The sequence below is a fragment of the Lepus europaeus genome, chromosome 3, assembly GCF_033115175.1.
Source record: "Lepus europaeus isolate LE1 chromosome 3, mLepTim1.pri, whole genome shotgun sequence".
Lineage (NCBI taxonomy): Eukaryota > Metazoa > Chordata > Mammalia > Lagomorpha > Leporidae > Lepus > Lepus europaeus.
Window position 1 is genome coordinate 38,917,603 of NC_084829.1, and position 18,950 is coordinate 38,936,552.

General features: G+C 42.5%; 1 protein-coding gene across 2 annotated transcripts in view; it reads right to left on the reverse strand.

Moving 5' to 3' along the window:
* The window catches only part of BTBD9 (BTB domain containing 9), a 453,793-nt gene that overhangs the window by 374,680 nt on the left and 60,163 nt on the right, over positions 1-18,950 (reverse strand). For both annotated transcript variants that reach the window (XM_062186048.1, XM_062186049.1), the window contains exons 5-6: positions 12,502-12,721; positions 9,876-9,995 (exon numbers count right to left, since the gene is read on the reverse strand). In XM_062186048.1, the coding sequence (XP_062042032.1) occupies positions 9,876-9,995; positions 12,502-12,721 (340 nt within the window). The remainder of the gene's footprint in view (positions 1-9,875; positions 9,996-12,501; positions 12,722-18,950) is intronic.

Below are 18,950 nucleotides of genomic sequence, written 5' to 3' on the forward strand. Positions count from 1 at the left end.
ACTTGGGCCATCCTCCACTGCACTCCCTGGCCACAGCAGAGAGCTGGCCTGGAAGAGGGGCAACCAGGACAGGATCGGTGCCCCGACCGGGACTAGAACCCGGTGTGCCGGCGCCGCAAGGTGGAGGATTAGCCTAGTGAGCCGCGGCGCCGGCTAAATTTCTTGTTGTAAATGAACGAGAAGTACTATTGTGAGACGTCCTTCACCATTTGTGGCCTCTACTGACCCCTGATATCAGAACACAGCCTGGCAAATGCTCAATGATGTCCTTTCCTGTTTCCATGATACGCCTGGGACACACACACTGTCTCATACTAAGAAAAAAAAAGGGAAGGAGGAGAAACTACAATAATGAAAAAACACCTTCAGCAAGAGTCAAATAAATCCATGAAAGAGTTCATGTTAGACTCCAACACGTGAGAAACATAGCCATTCACATTAACATATAAGAAATGATCGAGGCCAGTGTTGTATTGTAGTGGATGAAGCCCTGGCCCACAATCAGCATCCCATATGGGTGCTGGTTCAAGTCCTGGTGCTCCACTTTCAATCTAGCTCCCTGCTAATGTGCCTAGAAAAAGCAGCAGAGGAAGGCCCAAGTGCTTGGGACCCTGAACCATTGTGGGACACACAGAAGAATCTCTTGGCCCCTGGCTTTGGCCTGGCCCAGTCCTGGCCATTGAGGCCATTTGGGGAGTAAAATAGCAGATGAAGACCTCTCTCTCTGTCTCTCCCCTTCTCCCTCTGTAACTCTTTCAAATGAAAAAAAAAAAAAGAAAGAAATGATTATTAGAGGCCCACATTGTGGCATAATGGGTAAAGCTGCTACCTGCAATGCCAGCATTCCATATGGGCACCAGTTTGAGTCATTTCCCATCCAGCTCCCTGCTAATGCACCTGAGAAAGCAGAAGATGGTCCAGATCCTCGGGTCCTTGTATCCACCTGGGAGATGCAGATGAAGCTCCTGGCTTTGGCCCAGCCCAGCCCTGGCTGTTGTGGCCATCTGAAGAACGAACCAGTTAATGAAGATCTTTCTCTCTCTCCCTGTCTCTCTCTTTCTCTAACTCTTCCAAATAAGTAAATGAGGGGCCAGCACTATGGCACAGTAGGTTAATCTTCTGCCTGTGGCGCCGGCATCCCATATGGGCACCAGTTCTAGTCCCAGCTGCTCCTCTTCCAATCCAACTCTCTGCTATGACCTGGGAAAGCAATAGAAGATGGCTCAAGTCCTTGGGCCCCTGCACCCATGTGGGAGACTGGCTCCTGGATTCAGATCGGCGCAGCTCCAGTCATTGCAGCCATCTGGGGAGTGAACCAGTGGAAGGAAGACCTTTTTCTCTGTCTCTCCCGCTCACTGTCTGTAACTCTACTTCTCAAATAAATAATTTAAAAAGCAAACAAATAAATGAATCTTAAAAATTATTATTAAATTATCTTAGTCAACTCTCTCTACCTGAGGAAACATGAAAAACTATTTTGGCTGAATTAGATATTTCAATACAAAGACTTAAAACACATGTAGAGAAAATATAAAAATATATGGCATTCTTGAATTTCAGAACAAGGAACACTTTCCTAAATATGAGATCAAACCAGAAATAATAATTTAAAAAAGACTGAAAAATGTACTAGAGACAGACAGAAAGAGAGAAAGAGAAAGAGAAAGAGAGAGAGAGAGAGAGAGAGAGAGAGAGAGAGAGAGAGAGAGAGAACGCAGACACTCCCCCATCAGTAGGTTCAGATCCCAGCTGCTTACAGAAGCCAGGGCTGGAATTGGAGCCAGGAACTGGAAACTCAATCCAGGTCTTCCAAATGGGGGGCAGGGACTCATCTACTTGAGCCATCACCTGTTGCCTCCCAGGGTCTGCACTGGCAGTGAGCTGGAATCAGAAGCCAGAGCTAGGAACTGAACCCAGGTACTCCATACATGGGGATACAGGTGCCTTAACTACTAGGCCATATATGCCCACTCTTTGACTCCATTTTTTTTAAACAGGCAAAATTCCAGAGTGGGCATTTGACCTTATGATACTATAGCTGAACTGAGATCCTCAAATCCCATATCAGAGTGCCTGGGTTTGAATCCCAATTCCAGCTTCCTGATAATTTAGATGCTGGGAGGCATCAGGTAACAGTTCAGGTAGTTTGAGCATTTATCACACACATGGCAGACATGGCTTTAGCCTGGCCCAGTACTGGCCACTGTGAGCATTTGGGGAGTGAACCACTAGATGGGATCCTTTCTCTCTCTCTCTCTCTCTCTCTCTCTCTCTGTGTATGTGTGTGTGTATGTGTGTGTATCCATCTGTCCTCCCGCCTCTCAAATAATTTTTTAAAAAGTAAAATCCTGGGGCCAGTATAGCGGGAAAAGCTACTACCTAAGATATTGGCATCCTATATGGGTGCTGGTTTGTGTCCCAGCTTCTCCTCTTCCAATTCGGCTCCTTCCTAATGGCCTGGGAAAAAGCAGTGGAGAATAGCCCAAGTACTTGGGTCCCTGCTACCCATGTAGGAGACCTGGAAGAAGCTCCTGGTTCCTGGCATCAGCCTGGAACAGTGCCAGTTGTTGCTGCCATCTGGGGAGTAAACCAGTGGATGAAAGGTTTCTCTCTCTCTTTCTCTCTCTCTCTCTCTCTCTCTCTCTCTCCCTCCTTCTCTCTATCCCTTCCTCCTTTCCTCCAACTCTTTCTTTCTTTCTTTCTTTCTTTCTTTCTTTCTTTCTTTCTTTCTTTCTTTCTTTCTTTCTTTCTTTTTTTGACAGGCAGAGTGGACAGTGAGAGAGAGAGAGAGAAAGGTCTTCCTTTGCCATTGGTTCACCCTCCAATGGCCACCGCGGCCGGCGCACTGCACTGATCCGAAGGCAGGAGCCAGGTGCTTCTCCTGGTCTCCCATGGGGTGCAGGGCCCAAGCACTTGGGCCATCCTCCTCTGCCTTCCCGGGCCATAGCAGAGAGCTGGCCTGGAAGAGGGGCAACCGGGACAGAATCCAGCGCCCCGACCGGGACTAGAACCTGGTGTGCCGGCGCCACTAGGCAGAGGATTAGCCTGTTGAGCCATGGCTCCGGCCCCCAACTCTTTTCAAAATAATCTTTAAAAAGAAAAAAAGTAAAATCCTATACAGCAAAAAGTAATGATGAAACACAAAAAACAGTAACAGATTGCACAATAGATGATAAGCAAAAAGCTAATACCACAAATACATCTACATCACTGTAGTGATAAAGTTTTCATATGCCAAAAAGAAAAAGATAATCATCACAGAACAAAAATATGCAGAAAACAAAAATAGGCTTTTCATAAATAAGAAATAACAAATGGTCATTATTAAGACCCTTTAACTTGCTGATAGAGAAATTTAAAATAAAACAGGAGTTTTTACAAATCATAAACCATGCTAGGACAATGTCTACAATGCATGCATTTGGGAGGGTTCAGAGGAAGGGCCATCTTTATGTGCATTCGGCAGAAATTATGTACAACCGTGCCACAGGGTGAAAGTTCTGTCATTATTTACAATATTACTACATTGTACTTTTATAATAAAAAATAGCTCCATTTTGATAATTCAAAGGGAAGGAAAGAAGCCCAGTTTTGTACCTAACTTCATTCCATACTACTGGGCCAAGCTGTTCCCTCCTCAACACCCTTTCTGCTTTGTCTTCGGTAAACGGGGTTCTTCTTGAATCTCCTCTACTACCTTCTTCTCTGCTCCCAATAGGCATAACCCCAGGGGCTGGCACTGTGGCACAGCAGATAAAGTTGTTGCCTACAGTGCGTGCATCCTATGTGGGCGCCAGTTCAAATCCCAGCTGTTCTACTTCTGATCCAGCTCCCCGCTAATGCATGTGGAAAGCAGCACAAGAGGGCCCAAGTGCTTGGGACCCTGCACCCACTCGGCTCTTGGCTTTAGCCTGGCCCAGCCCTGACCATTGTGGACATTTGGGGGTGAACCAGCGGATGAATGATCTCTCTCTCCCTATTTGTAATTCTACCTTTTGAATAAAACAAATAAATAATTTTTTTAAAAAATAGGCATGCCATTGAGAAATGTTTTTAGCACTATTAGTCCTCTCCTTCAGTGCCCAGATTTCACACCAAGATGACACTTATAATCCCAGCTACTGGTCACGGAAGACAAGCTTTCAAGTCTTCTCATATTTTAGCAATATTACATGATAGCCAAATTAACAGCATCATGTTGAGAAACAGCAATTTTTAAAAACATCCTCAAGGTACTCAACATTTGCCACTCCCTACTAGTGACTTCTGTCCAGTCTGAGGCACCACCATCTAAGAAATCTGTGAGAAGCATGGGGAAGCAGCTTAGCAGATAACCAAGAAGATAATTTGAAGACTGCAGATTATGGGTAAATAAGACAATGCCTTTCCTGGGAAAGACAAGCCTGACTAGACATCACACAGTTCTATAGGTAGACAGGAGATGGCACAGACAATGATGCAACATTTTGCTTCTTCATCCCCCACGAGCGATTGGGGGTGACTGACCTAAGCTTCTGGTTACATATACAGCAATCCCCACTTAACCCACAAGCATTCCTAAAAAGATCCCACAAAAACAGAGCAGATTGCCTCCCTCCATTCACTATTATGGCCTTGAGGCCTGACATTATTCCCCCCCCCCCCCCCCGCAAGATAACATCCATTGTCTTGGCCAGGTTGCTGACTCAATTACATTCCATAAGACTATGAATAGCAAATTTTACATTAAACCATATATCTTAGCAAAATAAAAAAATGTTTTACCAAAAACAAAATATATGAAAACTTCTGGAAACAGAGAGACGAGCAGGTTATTAAGATAGAGAGAACTGTTTAAGGCACATTTTGGATGGCTACGCCTGAACTGACAATGCAGCAAAGCACAAAAATGTGAGGCTCCTGATGGCAGGAGTATCCTCACAGTGACAGCTGCCTGGCCAAGGATTAGGAATGGCTCTCAGTGCCAGTGCCGGCATCCCATATGGGTGCAGGTTCTAGTCCCAGCTGCTCCACTTCCCACCCAGCTCTCTGGCCTGGGCAAGCAGTATAAGATAGCGCAAGTCCTTGGGCCCCTGCACCCGCGTGGGAGACCAGGAGGAAGCTCCTGGCTCCTGGCTTCAGATCAGCACAGCTCTGGCCACTGCGGCCAATTGGGGAGTGAACCAGCGGATGCAAGACACCCCTCTCTTTTTGCATCTCCTTCTTTCTCTATGTAACTCTGACTTTCAAATAAATAAATAAATCTTAAAAAAAAAAAAAGGAATGGCTGTCTTTCTCTGAGGGCCCAACATCAGCTGGAAGTCTCAGAAATGAGGAATAAGGACTAAAACAACTCCTGCTTCCTGAGCTGCTACTTCTGGCCAGCCACTGTATGCAGTACTTGTAAATAGAGAGTCATCCAGCTCTCCCAGCAAACCCCATGAAGAAGGCACTGCATTCCTGTTCCTAACGGGAGTGGACACCAGGCAAGGAGGGGCACAAGTTTACCACAGCAAAGTGTGAGGTGAAACCAGGAAGGGAAAAAAAACAGTAACCCCACAGTTCATGTTTTTGTTATTACACAATGCTGTTTTTTTTTTTTTTTTTTTTTTTTTTTTTTTTTTTTTTTGGACAGGCAGAGTGGACAGTAGAGAGAGACAGAGAGAAAGGTCTTCCTTTGCCGTTGGTTCACCCTCCAATGGCCGCCACGCTGCGGCCGGTGCACCATGCTGATCCAATGGCAGGAGCCAGGTGCTTCTCCTGGTCTCCCATGTGGGTGCAGGGCCCAAGCACTTGGGCCATCCTCCACTGCACTCCCGGGCCATAGCAGAGAGCTGGCCTGGAAGAGGGGCAACTGGGACAGAATCAGGCGCCCCGACTGGGACTAGAACCCAGTGTGCCGGCTCCGCAAGGCAGAGGATTAGCCTATTGAGCCAGGGTGCCGGCCACAATGCTGGTTCTATGCAACTTGGCCCTGCCTCATATGCCCCAATCCACAGATCATCTCTTCTTTTGTGAATGCATTACATATAACCCTTCACCAATACATGACAATTATAGCCTTCAGGACTAGCATCAAAATTCAGCTTTCTGAAAGAAAAACAGAGAAAGGAATCCTTGAAAATCATACAGAACTTTATACCACTCCAGAGTATTTTCAGCAGTCACATGTTTTAATAAATATATTGATGGAAATTACCAGTCAATATATGAACATTAGATCATCTCTCTTCATTACAGTCAGTGCCATGAAACCCATGCTAACATTTATTTATTTATTTATTTATTTATTTTTGACAGGCAGAGTTAGTAAGAGAGGGAGAGACAGAGAGAAAGGTCTTCCTTCCATTGGTTCACCCCCTAAATGGCCGCTACAGCCGGCGCACCGTGCCAAATCCGAAGCCAGGAGCCAGGTGCTTCCTCCTGGTCTCCCATCACGCTAACATTTATAAAATACCTACTTCATACAAGGTCACAGTCTGAGTAACGTGCAAGAATACTAAAAGATTAGAGTCCATACATTTTGCCTCCAAGAGCTTGTAATTTTAGGATCAGAGGTAAGGCAAACACACAAAGAGTGCTAAAGAACAAAGATGGAATACAAATGTGCGAATCAACTAACATAATGCAAACACTTAAGTGCTACAGAAATAAAGTAAAGAATTTACTTGCGCACTGAAGTTCCAGGATCATTGTTCAGGTAATCAATACGTGATTGTAAAGATAAGAAATACCAAGACATCTTCAGATAATCAATACAGACTTATTGTTAAGCTCACTTTAAAATACTATCTAAACTCTAATCAATTTCAAAAGGCAGAATTTATGAACGAATATAAAAATTAATAAGATAAAGTGGCTATAAATTTTCTTACTATCACGGATCTCAGGAGCCCTTCATTATCATGATTTCTTGACTCTTTTTCTCAACTGGCTATACCAAGACAAAAATTAGCATCATGAATACAACCAGGCTCTAAATACATAAAAGCTATCCAACCAAGTCAAGGCCAGACAGGAAAGAGAAAATAAGAAATAAACAGAAATATGCTTTCTAAAAGCCAGAGATGATGAAGCCACACAACTAGAGCTTTCAGCTGGGTGAAGCATAGTTTATCTTGGCTGATATTAATATTCACAATAGTTTGTTCTGAGAACTATGTTCCTATTCCTTCAAGTTAAATACAGACATAACCCTTCAGTCCATATCTGATCTGATACAACTGTAGGAATCCGAGTCAATGCAGACTCTATCCCTCCCTCCTCATCAGGGCCCCTGTCACTCTCCAAGGAACCCTCAGCAGCACTGAGATATGGAATCTTCACTAAATTTCTTGTCCCCATCATTTTAATCCATTCAAAACTTCTCTGATAAAACAGAACTGCCAGACCTGAGATACTTTAGTCTCTCTTTAGGGAAATGAAATTGATTTTTCATCATTTTCACACAAGAGGATCCCTAGGTAACAATATTATGACCAGTCATACTTGAGATTTAAAAAAAAAAGAAAAACGTAGGCAAGACTGTAAGGCTCTGTGGAGTTCCTGTGGCACAGGTAAGAATTGAGCCTTACCTGTTAGACCAAGAGCTCAACAAGCGTAAGGATGATTTCTGACCATGAGACTAAGTGCTATGGGGCATCCTCATGTCACAAGGGAAGACCAGTTGAGATCACAGGTGAGGACGGGGAAGAGTGTAAATCAGCTCCACATTCTCCCTGGTCTATACCCACAATACCCCTTCCCTTTTCTTCCTGCAACACCTGAATAAACGAACCTATCACTTTCTGACTTTGGACTTCTGACTTTAAGATTAAGAATATCTGAGGGCAATTTCCAGCAGGAAAACAAGAACAAAAATTTCAGGAAGCTTTAACCACCTTTGCCAGCTCCCAAGCTTACTAATTCATAAGGGTTTGGCAGAACTGCAGGAAGAAGGCTGCTGTGACGGCTTATACCTAAAGGGAGAATATGAAAAATCAGAACAGTCACTTTTTGATACCTTTTAAAAACAATCTTACCTGGGGCTCTAATCCCTAACAATAATAAAAGCTGAGCTACTCTGGTTGAAGAAGGGTTTTGAGTTTGCACCCAACCTGCTAAGCTTCCCTTGCCCTAAAACCAACCCCATTCAAATACTTGTCCTGCCAAATCCCATTGGATAGCCACTGATACGGAATAAGAACACAGATGTTCAGAACATGCACAATGTCATTCAGAACTCTTCACCCGGCCTTGGACACTTTCAGGGAGGGCTCTAGAAATACCTCCTCCTAATGAGAACTCTGCTTTCAATGCAGAACAGTTAAAAAGCACTCCTGTGTATACCCCAGGCCTGCTTCACCACTGTATCTTCCATTAAGTAGGTAACTGCCTTTTGATGTACAGGGTTTCACCACTAAGAAAGTTTACTTTGAGTCTCAGATGAGACCTAAGACTACAGAATTCTAAATTATTGTTAGCCTGAGCTAAGACTTTGGGATGGAATGATTTTATGCTGAATGTGAGAAGGACATGAGTTTTGGGGAACCAAGAATGTTAAGGCCTGAATAGGACTTAGCTCCCCGAACTCATGCAGGTATTTAAACTCTTAAGTCTTAACGTGAAGGGTTGTTGGGTTAAGAACTGAGATTTGGTCTAATTATGGCATTCAGAGGTGAGTCTGGTAGGTTTTTAGGTCATGGGAAGGTAGTTGTCTTGATAAGGTTGGTTGTTTGAGCTGAGTTTGGAGTAGCTTCCCTCTCTGCTTCCTGGCTCACCACAGTGATCGTTCCTCTGCAACTGCTCCATCGTGGCCAGCCTCCACCAGACAGTGGACTGATGGGGCCACGCAATTCTGAACTGTGAACCTCCAAACTGTAAGGCAAAATAATCCTTTTCCCTCCCAAGTAGGAAGAGGGGGAAATTTCCACTTCCCACATCTTCCCTGACCCTTTTTTTTTTTTAAGATTTATTTATTTGAAAAGCAGAGTGATAGAGAAAAAGAGAGAGGACTAAGAGACCATCCATCTGCTGATTCACTCCACAAGTGCTCTCAACAGCCAGATCTGGCCCAGACCAAAACCAAGAATTCTACCTGGGTCTCCCACATGGGTGGCAGAGACCCAAGGAATTGTGCCATCATCCACTGCCTTACCAGGCACATTAGCAAGAAGCTGGATAGGAGGTGAACAGCTGAGATTCAAATCAGCTCTCCAGCACGGGATGCCAGCATCACAAGTGGCAGCTTAGCCCCGTGCACTGCAACACCAGCCCCTCTCTGTTCCTTCTTATTCATTTACATTTCTACTACATAAATACAGAATAAAACACGTTAGATAAATAGTACATTCTAAACATTTAGCCACAAAATTTTCTCCAAGGGTCCCCCCCAAGCCCACCCCAGAGAAGGAACAAGAAGGAAAGAGAAACATTCACATGCTTGTTCACTCCCCAAAAGCCTTGAAAGACAAAGGCTGGGCCAAGATTAAAGCCAAGCAGATGAGAACTCAATCCAAGTCTCCGGGTAGGTGTCTGGAAACTGAAAACCTAAACTATCATATCTTCCTTCCAAGGTCTGCCAGAGTCAAAAGCTGGAAGTGGACATCAAATCCAGGTCCTGTGATACAGAACATAAGAATCTCAACTGCTAGACCAAATGCCGTCCCCCTACGAAACTGGGATGTGTTTGGTAATCGATACCCTGAAAAACGCTTCTTCTGTGAGATAGAAAAATGCAGTACAAGTAATAACTGCATCTCCAATTTAAATTTGGCTTATGACAGGGGAATATAGATTGGTTCAGTGTGGGACCAGCGTGTAATGGTCCAGGGTGGCTGACTAGGGGCAGTCTGGATTGTAAAGTCCTTTTCTCCCCATATAAAAATCAAAATCAATTATTGACCAAGAAAACTCACCGGCAGACACGGGCTGGAAAATACAACTTTTGCCAAGAACGACACAGATATTGCGAATGATCTATCACTCTGATCCAGTCAAGTTCATCCATTGACACTTCAATGAAGTATGAGTAAGACCTGATGATAAGAATCAAAAGGAAAAAGAAAAAAAAATCAAATTAAAATATAAAATAAAAAGATATAAAAGTATGGACATCACTAATTAAATTTTCTAAACAATCAAATTCTGCTAACAATGAAAGCCGAATATATCCCTGTATTGTAGCGTTCAGTGCAATGCACTGAAATTATCTTTCAGCCTGTCTGCCTTATTAAATCATAAAACTGCATAAGAACAAGGACCACACCATATTCCTCTTCACCTCCCTAAGGGCACAGTGCTTGCAACATATCTGACATGTAAGACATCTGCTCCTTTTAAAACATGGCCAGAATGTCATGCTCATAGCATATTAGCAGACTAGTAAGACCATGCTTGAGAGAAAAAGAAAAAGTATAGGGGAAAGGAGAGAACAGAAAAATAGAGGGGCAGGAGGTGTATCTTCTCTCTGTGCAGTCTCTGGGTAAATGCTCAGCTCTCCCATCTCAGGAAGAAAACCAACTTGCAATGATTCCCCACAGATGCCAACTTAACTCCTGCCACCTCCTACTGTCCTACTACCCCACACATACAGGCTGCCTGCAGAAAAATAAATGATTTGGGGGAACATAATACGTGTTTCTTTTGGGTACAACTTGAAATCTGCCAGCTAATAATCTGGCTGTAATGAAAATAGCCCATCATCCTCCCCTAGTCAGCCACCCTGGACCATTACACGCTGGTCCCACACTGAACCAATCTATATTCCCCTGTCATAAGCCAAATTTAAATTGGAGATGCAGTTATTACTTGTACTGTAATATCAACAGGAACAATCTCGGAAGATTTAGGTGACCATAAATGTCAGCCTGCAACCCACAGTTGTGACCAGAAAAGGTCAGCTTGTTTTGTGTCATCCCCTCATTTTCTGCTGTCCCCTCACTTCCATTCATTTTATCGCCCAGTCTCAAACTGGTTATAACCTTTCATTGAACCTCTCTGGGTTATCAGTAATGCAGGATATAATTTTACAACATGTCAGAATCTTTCTGGCTTAAGATTCTGATTTTTTTTCACCTTTGCTTAGAATGATAACAATTTCTCTGAGAAAAGAACAGTTATGTGGTTAAGTCCCCCGTGAACGTAATACACGTACTAAAACAAAGCGGCCTGTAAATACTTAATGTCATAGAAGAGACAAAAATTATTTTCAGTCTCAAATATTCTAATATTTTATTATTTTTGCACTGATTTCATTATTAGATGAGTGAAACATGGAAAGCTTTTAGACCAGTGACTACCACATAAAAGTAATTAAAATGCTAAATAAGTATCATTATTATACTATTCTTAGTAATCAGAGATTCTTGGAAGCACATGAATTGGCACCACTTTCTCAATTAAATATCAAAATACAGCCAACAAGATACATGCTGGGAAATGTATTCTTAATAAAGTAACAGGGAGAGAAAATTTTGGGACCGTGACCATCCATGGACCTGGGAAATGTGGGCTTCCATTTCACAAAGCTTCTCTCATCCTTGCCTCAAATGGTCCAACAAAGGCAGGATGGTAGCCAGAGACTGTAACAAGACAAACATGCAATACCCTGCAAGGCCTGCAGGGTGTCATCAAGACTACTGCTAAGCTCTCCAGGCCCAGACCCAGAGGCAGGAGCAGGGCCTACTTTCTGGGTATGTAGGGTTTAGGTTGTGAGCAGCAGCCGGGAAAGAGGGCTCAGTTCTTGCTCACCATACTGTTCTAGCACTTCTGCCACAGTGGGTGGACTCTAGCAGCCACTGCCGGTGAACCTATCACAGGGGCAGATAGAAGCCGGAAGCCTGAAGCCACAGAGAAACCAGGTGGGTTCCCAGACTGCAGCCCAGTGAATCTTTTCATATTTCTTTTATTTTGAGGATATTTATCCACAACAGTAGAAGAGTATTCTTTTCTTTTTCCATAGGACAAAAATGCATTGAAAAAATTATTATAAATACACAAAAGAAAGAAATCAAGTAAATAATGTTTATTCAGAAGGCAGAACACCAAACAATCATGAAAAGTAACATTTTAGAGAGATATTTTAAAGGGAAGAATGTTCACAATGTATTCATTAAAACATTAGGCTTTCTGAACATTGTCTGTTTATTTTGTAAAACTATGTGTAGGTTTGTTTCTATTTTGTTTATGTGTAGGTATGTGTGTGTTGTGCCTGTATGTGTCTATACATAACAAAAAACCATTAGATACATATAAACATTAACAATAGGTGACATTATCAGCAATTTTTATCTTCTTCTATGTCCTTTTTTATATTTTCCACAATAAACACATATTAACTTCATTTATAAGCAGAAAATTATAATAAGTTACTTTTAAAAAGGGTATGTCCTTTAACCCTTCCTTAAGAACTAGCCTTCGAGAGAAACAGCAGTCATCACAAAGAAATAATCCATCAAAATCTGTAAACCCAAAGTGGACGACCAGAGTCAGGTCATCTCAATCAAACAGAAGGTCAGGTTCTAAGTCATGCTGGGGACTCACCGGCTGTCCCGGTCCCACAGGAGTATCCGTATGTGATTGATAATGGACGGCTGACCTAGCTTAATCTCAATGCCGGAACGGCAGTCATCATCAATTGGGTGCCTAGAAAATCCATGGTCCAAATCGTAATTTTGAGTATCACCATCTAATAAGGCAGATTTCAACTCCCCTTTTACAACCTGGGCTCCATACTTCATAGTTGCAATGTTTTCTTCTGGTACTACAATTAAAAACAGGAAAGGCAAAGTAAATGGTTATTATTAATATAGTTTTAGGGAAAAGGATAAAAATCTAGCATTCTAGTTGATTCTAATATCAGCATTTTAAAATGGCATAAGCAACTCCATAAGGATAGAAGCCCTGGAATGACTATGAGGATGAAGATATTATCTGGAGTTTAAATTTAACATCACTATCACAGTCACCAAATGCCTGGAACTAATGTTTCTAAGAAAAAGTTAATAATCCTAGAAAAAAAAATGTATTAGGACAAATAGCTCTGCTAAGTCTTTTCTATTAGTTGTTTAATACCCAATGGACAAAAATCGCATGTAAAATGACCTGCACCAGCCATTGGGACTGAGGACAGCATATAAAAGCAGAGCAGACACGCTAGACTTCTGGTAAGACAACAGAAAAAAAAGGTTTCAATGCAGTATAGCTATTAGTCATACATGCATGTGCTGAATCAATTAATCTAGCTTTAGAAAAATAAGATTACATTTAAAAGAAAAATATTCACTTGAGAATCTTTCAAAAATGAAAATATCAGTCATCAAAATGAACATTATGGTTACTATTAATAAATCTCATGTTGGAGAAGAAGAGATTTAAGTGCAGTTGTAACTAGGCGTCTGAAGTCCTCTCTGAACATTAGCCCTCACAGATCAGGAAGTTGTCCTCCCAGGTGCGAACATTCTAAATTCTGACACTCTCTATGGAGAAGCAAGAGACTGCGTAAGATGTTAAGAGCTAGGCTGGTTGCTCCTCTTCCAGTCCAGCTCTCTGCTCTGGCCTGGGAGGGCAGTGGAGGATGGCCCAAGTGCTTGGGCCCTGCACCCACATGGGAGACCAGGAGGAAGCGCCTGGCTCCTGGCTTCGGATTGGCGCAGTGCGTCGGCCGTAGCAGCCATTTAGGGGGTGAACCAACGGAAGGAAGACCTTTCTGTCTCTCTCACTGTCTAACTCCGCCTGTCAAAAAAAAAAAAAAAGAAGAAGAAGAAGAAGAAGAAGAAGAAGAAGAAGAAGAAGAAGAAAAAGAGCTAGAAGAAGGGCTGGCACTGTGGCCTAGCAGGTTAATTCTCTACCTGCGGCCCCAGCATCCCATATGAGCGCTGGTTCTAGTCCCAGCTGCTTCTCTTCTGATCCAGCTCTCTGCTATAGCCTGGGAAAGCAGTAGAAGATGGCTCAAGTGCTTGGGCCCTTGCACCCACAAGGGAGACCTGAAGAAGCTCCTGGCTCTGGCCGTTGTAGCCATTTGGTGAGTGAACCAGTGGAAGGAACATCTTTCTCTCTGTCTCTCCCTCTCTCTGTCTGTAATTCTGCCTATCAAATAAATAAATAAAATAAATTTAAAAAAGAGCTAGAAGAGTGAGATCAAACATCATCTCTTCCTTTAATCAAGTGTATCACTTTGGGGAAGCAATCCACTCTTCAATTTCTCAGTAGGGCAATATATCTATCCCTGAAGGGTGGAAGGGTGGGGGAGGGGTGTGTATTTCTGTCCCCAAGAGTAAATAAGCACCATGTTTGCACAACACAAAGTGAGATCTAAACATATAAAAATAAACATCATTGTTACAAAACATACATAAAAAAGCACACAGTAACAGGACTATGTAAGTTTACAGATGTAAATAAACACTGAATTCTGATAGCACACATACATCTTGGATGTGTGATTTGAAGAGGGAAAAGCAGGAACTCTAATCAGACTCTTAGGGAAAGGACAGTAAATAATTCATCATTGCAGATTTCTTGAAAAATTGATTTTATGAAAAAAATTCAAATGAACAGAGGTAAAGAATGGCTCCAGAAGAGGATAATAAATGCAGGTAAAACACAGAGGTTGAGGTGCAGGTTAGTTAACTAGAAAAGATTGCAGCAACTCAGCAAAAACAAAACCGCAGTCATGCTCAACTTCTCGACCACCAGAAGCTTAAGATCTGTAACCATCTAAGGTCTCTTGGCTTGTGATAATCATCCATCCCTTCCTTCTTAACAGACCTTATAAAATCCATACTATGTGCTAGACACTGTCCCAAGGACTTTACAGTTATTAATTCCTTTTATTTACTCCTCAAAATAACCCTTAAAATGCAGTTCTACAATGACATTAATTTCACAGAAGAAAAGTGGAGGGTCAGAAAAGTCAGATGGATTTACTTGCCCAAGGTTACACAACCAACAAAGAACAGAGCTTAGAACCCAGGCAGCCTGTCCACAGGGGCCCTGTTATGCAAGGCTTTGCCTCTCCCCTCATGATGGGTTTCTGATGGTATGACCCACCTTGCCCTTCCTCCTAACCTCCCCTTCCATCTGCAGCTGGCTAAGACCCAGAGGAAAGAAAGGGTCTGATAAAATGAAAAGAAAATTGGACATGAAGTACAAAAATATAGGTTTGAGAGTCAGGCTCCAACACTCACTATCTCCAAGGGAGGCCTATGAATACCTCTTCTCATCTAAAAATAGTGTGCTCAAATCACTTCTCAGGGTTACTGTAAAAATTACACTCCAAATTACACTACTATACAAATTACGCTGCTATAGCACTATAGCAGTATAAAGCATTTATTCCGACAAGCACTTCTGGAGGACTTTTTCTGTACCAGGTACATTGGAGGGATCTGGAGTGACTTAATGAACTAGACTGAGATGGGGCATGCCTTCCTGATACCTCCAATATAAGATGAAGCACTTTATTAGCAAGCAAACAAACAAAAGCTTCCGATCTGTACTTTTCAGATATCAATGATATATAAGCACTTGGTAAAAAACATTCTTTCTCTTCTTGTTAGGTCTAAAATCTGCAGGTAGACTTCCTGTTGCTGCTGCCCATTGCAGTCATCGAGATTTTTTTTTTTTTCCTTAATTTTAGGCAGAGAGACAAACTGCTCATCCCCCCCTAGTTCTGACACCAGGAGTCAAGAGTGAGCCGAAGAGGGAAACATCAAGTTTTCAGATTTAGAAACTTATTCCACCTTTTGATTTCCTCTAAACATAAGCTTCTTCGGCACTGAAATTTATCAAGCCAGGAATAACATGTCAGGCACAAGAGTTTCAAATGACTATAACTGAAGTCTAAAATAGAAATGAAATTTCTTCCACCAGTCTAAGTCTTCTTTTGAAGTTTATTTCAAGAGTGCTTGAGAACTTCTCCAGCCATTCTTGATACAAATTCATTCCCTGAGACTATCTTTCACTTCAAAATGGAGAATTTATACAAGTGGAAATTCTCTCATGGTAACTATAATGTGAGTATCTCACTGGATAAAAATATAATTCAAGTATTTTTTGCAAAAATAGGAAAAGTGATGGGAAATTTAAATCACTAAATAATTTAAATCATTAATATACTTAGTGCCTATATTTGTCTATCAGTAGAGAACAGAGCTCTTATAAAATGGTGGGAATGAAGATAATAGATAAGAATTATAATTTTCTTTACATTTATAGTTTTTAACATATTTTACAAACATTAAGTAAACAATTAAGCTTTGAAATTCTTTTTTAAAAAAAAGATCAATTTTATTTATCTGAAAGATAGAGTTACTGAGAGGCAGAGAGAGAGCGAGAGAGAGGTCCTCCATCCTCTGTCTCACTCCCCAGGTGGCCACAACGGTTGGAGCTGCGCTGATCCGAAGCCAGGAGCCAGGAGATTCTTCCAGGTCTCCCATAAAGGTACAGGGGCCCAAGGACTTGGGCCATCCTCCACTGCCTTCCCAAGCCATAGCAGAGAGCTGGATGGGAAGTGTAGCAGCCTAGTCTCAAACCAGCGCCCATATGGGATGCTGGCGCCTCAAGCCAGGGCGTTAACCCACTGAGCCACAAGCTCTGAAGTTCTATAGTTAGATAGAATCAAGCCAAACATTAAGGAAAAAAAGAACTGAGGCAAACATTCAGCCTAGCAGTTAAGATGCATTAAAGTGCTCACATCCGTATCACTAGAGTGCGTGGGTTCCATACCTGGCTCTGGCTCCTGACTCCAGCTTCCTGCTACTGCAGATCCTGGGAGCTTGAACCAGCAGTGGTGGTTCAAGTAATTGAGTTCCTCCTACCCACATGGGAAATCTGGATTGAGTTTCCAGCTCAGGCCCTGTCCAGTCCCAACCACTGTCCAGTCCCAACCACTGTGACCACATAGAAAGTGAACCAGCAGATAGGAGCACTGTGTGTGTGTGTGTGTGCCTTCCTATCAAAAAATAAACAGAAAAACTAGGGGGAAATGGAGCAGGACCTACCCCTAGCTACACAGTGCCAAAATCTGTGTCAATGAAATTATCAGGTTTTTCTCTTTAATCATTTTAAGTTCTTAACCACCTTTTATTAAGCCCTTTATTCCACGTGGGTTGAGACAGCCATTCCCCTAGATAGAATAGTTGGAGCTAGACTTAGTCCTTGGCACACAACAATCCACTCACCCAATTTTAGCACCTAAGTCATCTTCTACTCGCCACTCCAGCTCCTCTGAGGAATGTATGGATTCTCCTTCCTATGACCACCAACAACCGCAATATTATCTATTACTTTCTCAACCACCCCTGTTCTTAACCTTAATTTTCTCTATTTCCTCTCATTTTCAAACCTCCTTTCCACATTTGACAGTACTGGCACTCAAATACACCAACCACAAAATGAACACAAAAGAACTCAAGGGGTAGGTGTTTGGCCTAATGATTAAGATAGCACATGAGAAACCCATATCCCATACCACAGTGCCTGGTTCAAGGCCTACCTCCCCTCTCAGTTCCAGCTTACTGCGAATGAAGACTCTGGGGGGTAGCAGCTGATGGCTAAAGTATCTGGATCTTTGCCACCTGTGTGGAAGACCCAGATGGAGTTCCAGGCTCCTGACTTTGGTCTAGACCAACCCCAGCTATTGCCAGCATCGGAGGAGTGAACCAGTAGACTGTTCAATATGAATCATCAATCTCTTGTTCTCTTTTCAACAAATAAAAAAAATTAAATAAAAATGAACAACAGGCAGGACAATCTATGGAAGAGCACTGGCCTCTTCAGTCAGGAGACCAGAACTTTGACTGCAGCGGAGTCATCAATTCCACATGGTAACATTAAGCAAGTTGCCAAGAATGGTCACAGAGCTAAAAGGAACCTTTGTCCTATTTATTAAAAGGAAATACAAAAGCAGCAGCAGCAGCAAAGCCCTAAACTGCCTCCTACACATAGGTCACTGTCCTAGACTCAGCCCTGGCAGCCCAGAGGCACTGCCCACACAGCTCTCCATCCGCTGAGACACTAACTGCCTCCACAGGGGAATACTCATTAGAGGTGATTCGTAAACCCCTCATACTCAGATGAGATTTCTCCTCGTCACAACAAACAATAATTAGGAAGGCATAAAAGTTACAGAAGTCAGAGTTTTAAAAGTATCAAAGGCTCACTGTTATTATTACTGTCCTTTTGCAAGAGGTGAGACAAATTAAAATTCTAGTCTAGAAGCAAGGGTCAGTTTCATTTATTTATTTTTAGAAAGTTTAGAGTTGGACACTGTTAGGTGCTGGAAAAACACAGGCAAAAAGACTTAATTACAGTCCTCAAAAAGTTCAGTCTAGTAGAAACCTAGCAAGTAACCAACAGTTGCAACAGCCCAGTGGCAAAGGCCCCTTCATTTGAAGACTGGAGCCTACAGGAAAAGATACAGGATACATACACACACACACTCTCTTTCTCTCTCTTAACCAATAATTTAACTCAGTAGTCCTGTGAATAGATTGACTTTGACTCAATAAAGAAATCTTCAAGATAGATTCTGTTACATGTTACCTGCTATAAACATAAATAAAAGATTCCTATTCTGTGGGGAACCGCAGGCTGGCCACCTGTGAGAACCTCCTCATCTACATGGTTTGCAGCAATCGGTCGACCACAAGGCCTACGAAAACAACCAGGTGAAACAGTTGAAACAGAATGAACTCTGCATAAACCACTAGGAGGAACCAGGTGAAACAGATGAAGTTGAGGCAGGATGGACTCTGCATAAACAACTAGGAAGAACCAGGTGAAACAGATGAACTGTCGACCTGAGGCTATACGCGCCCTTTCATCTGATTGGACGATATCCACATAAAGGGACATTGGGATCTGGACAGGCCTCCGCGGCCACCCCTATTCTTTTCTCCTCTCTCCACTTTCCTTTTGCCCCCACAAGTAAAAGTTCCTTGAGAACCGATGAACAGTGACAGTGTCGTGACTGTGTTGGACCTTTGCTG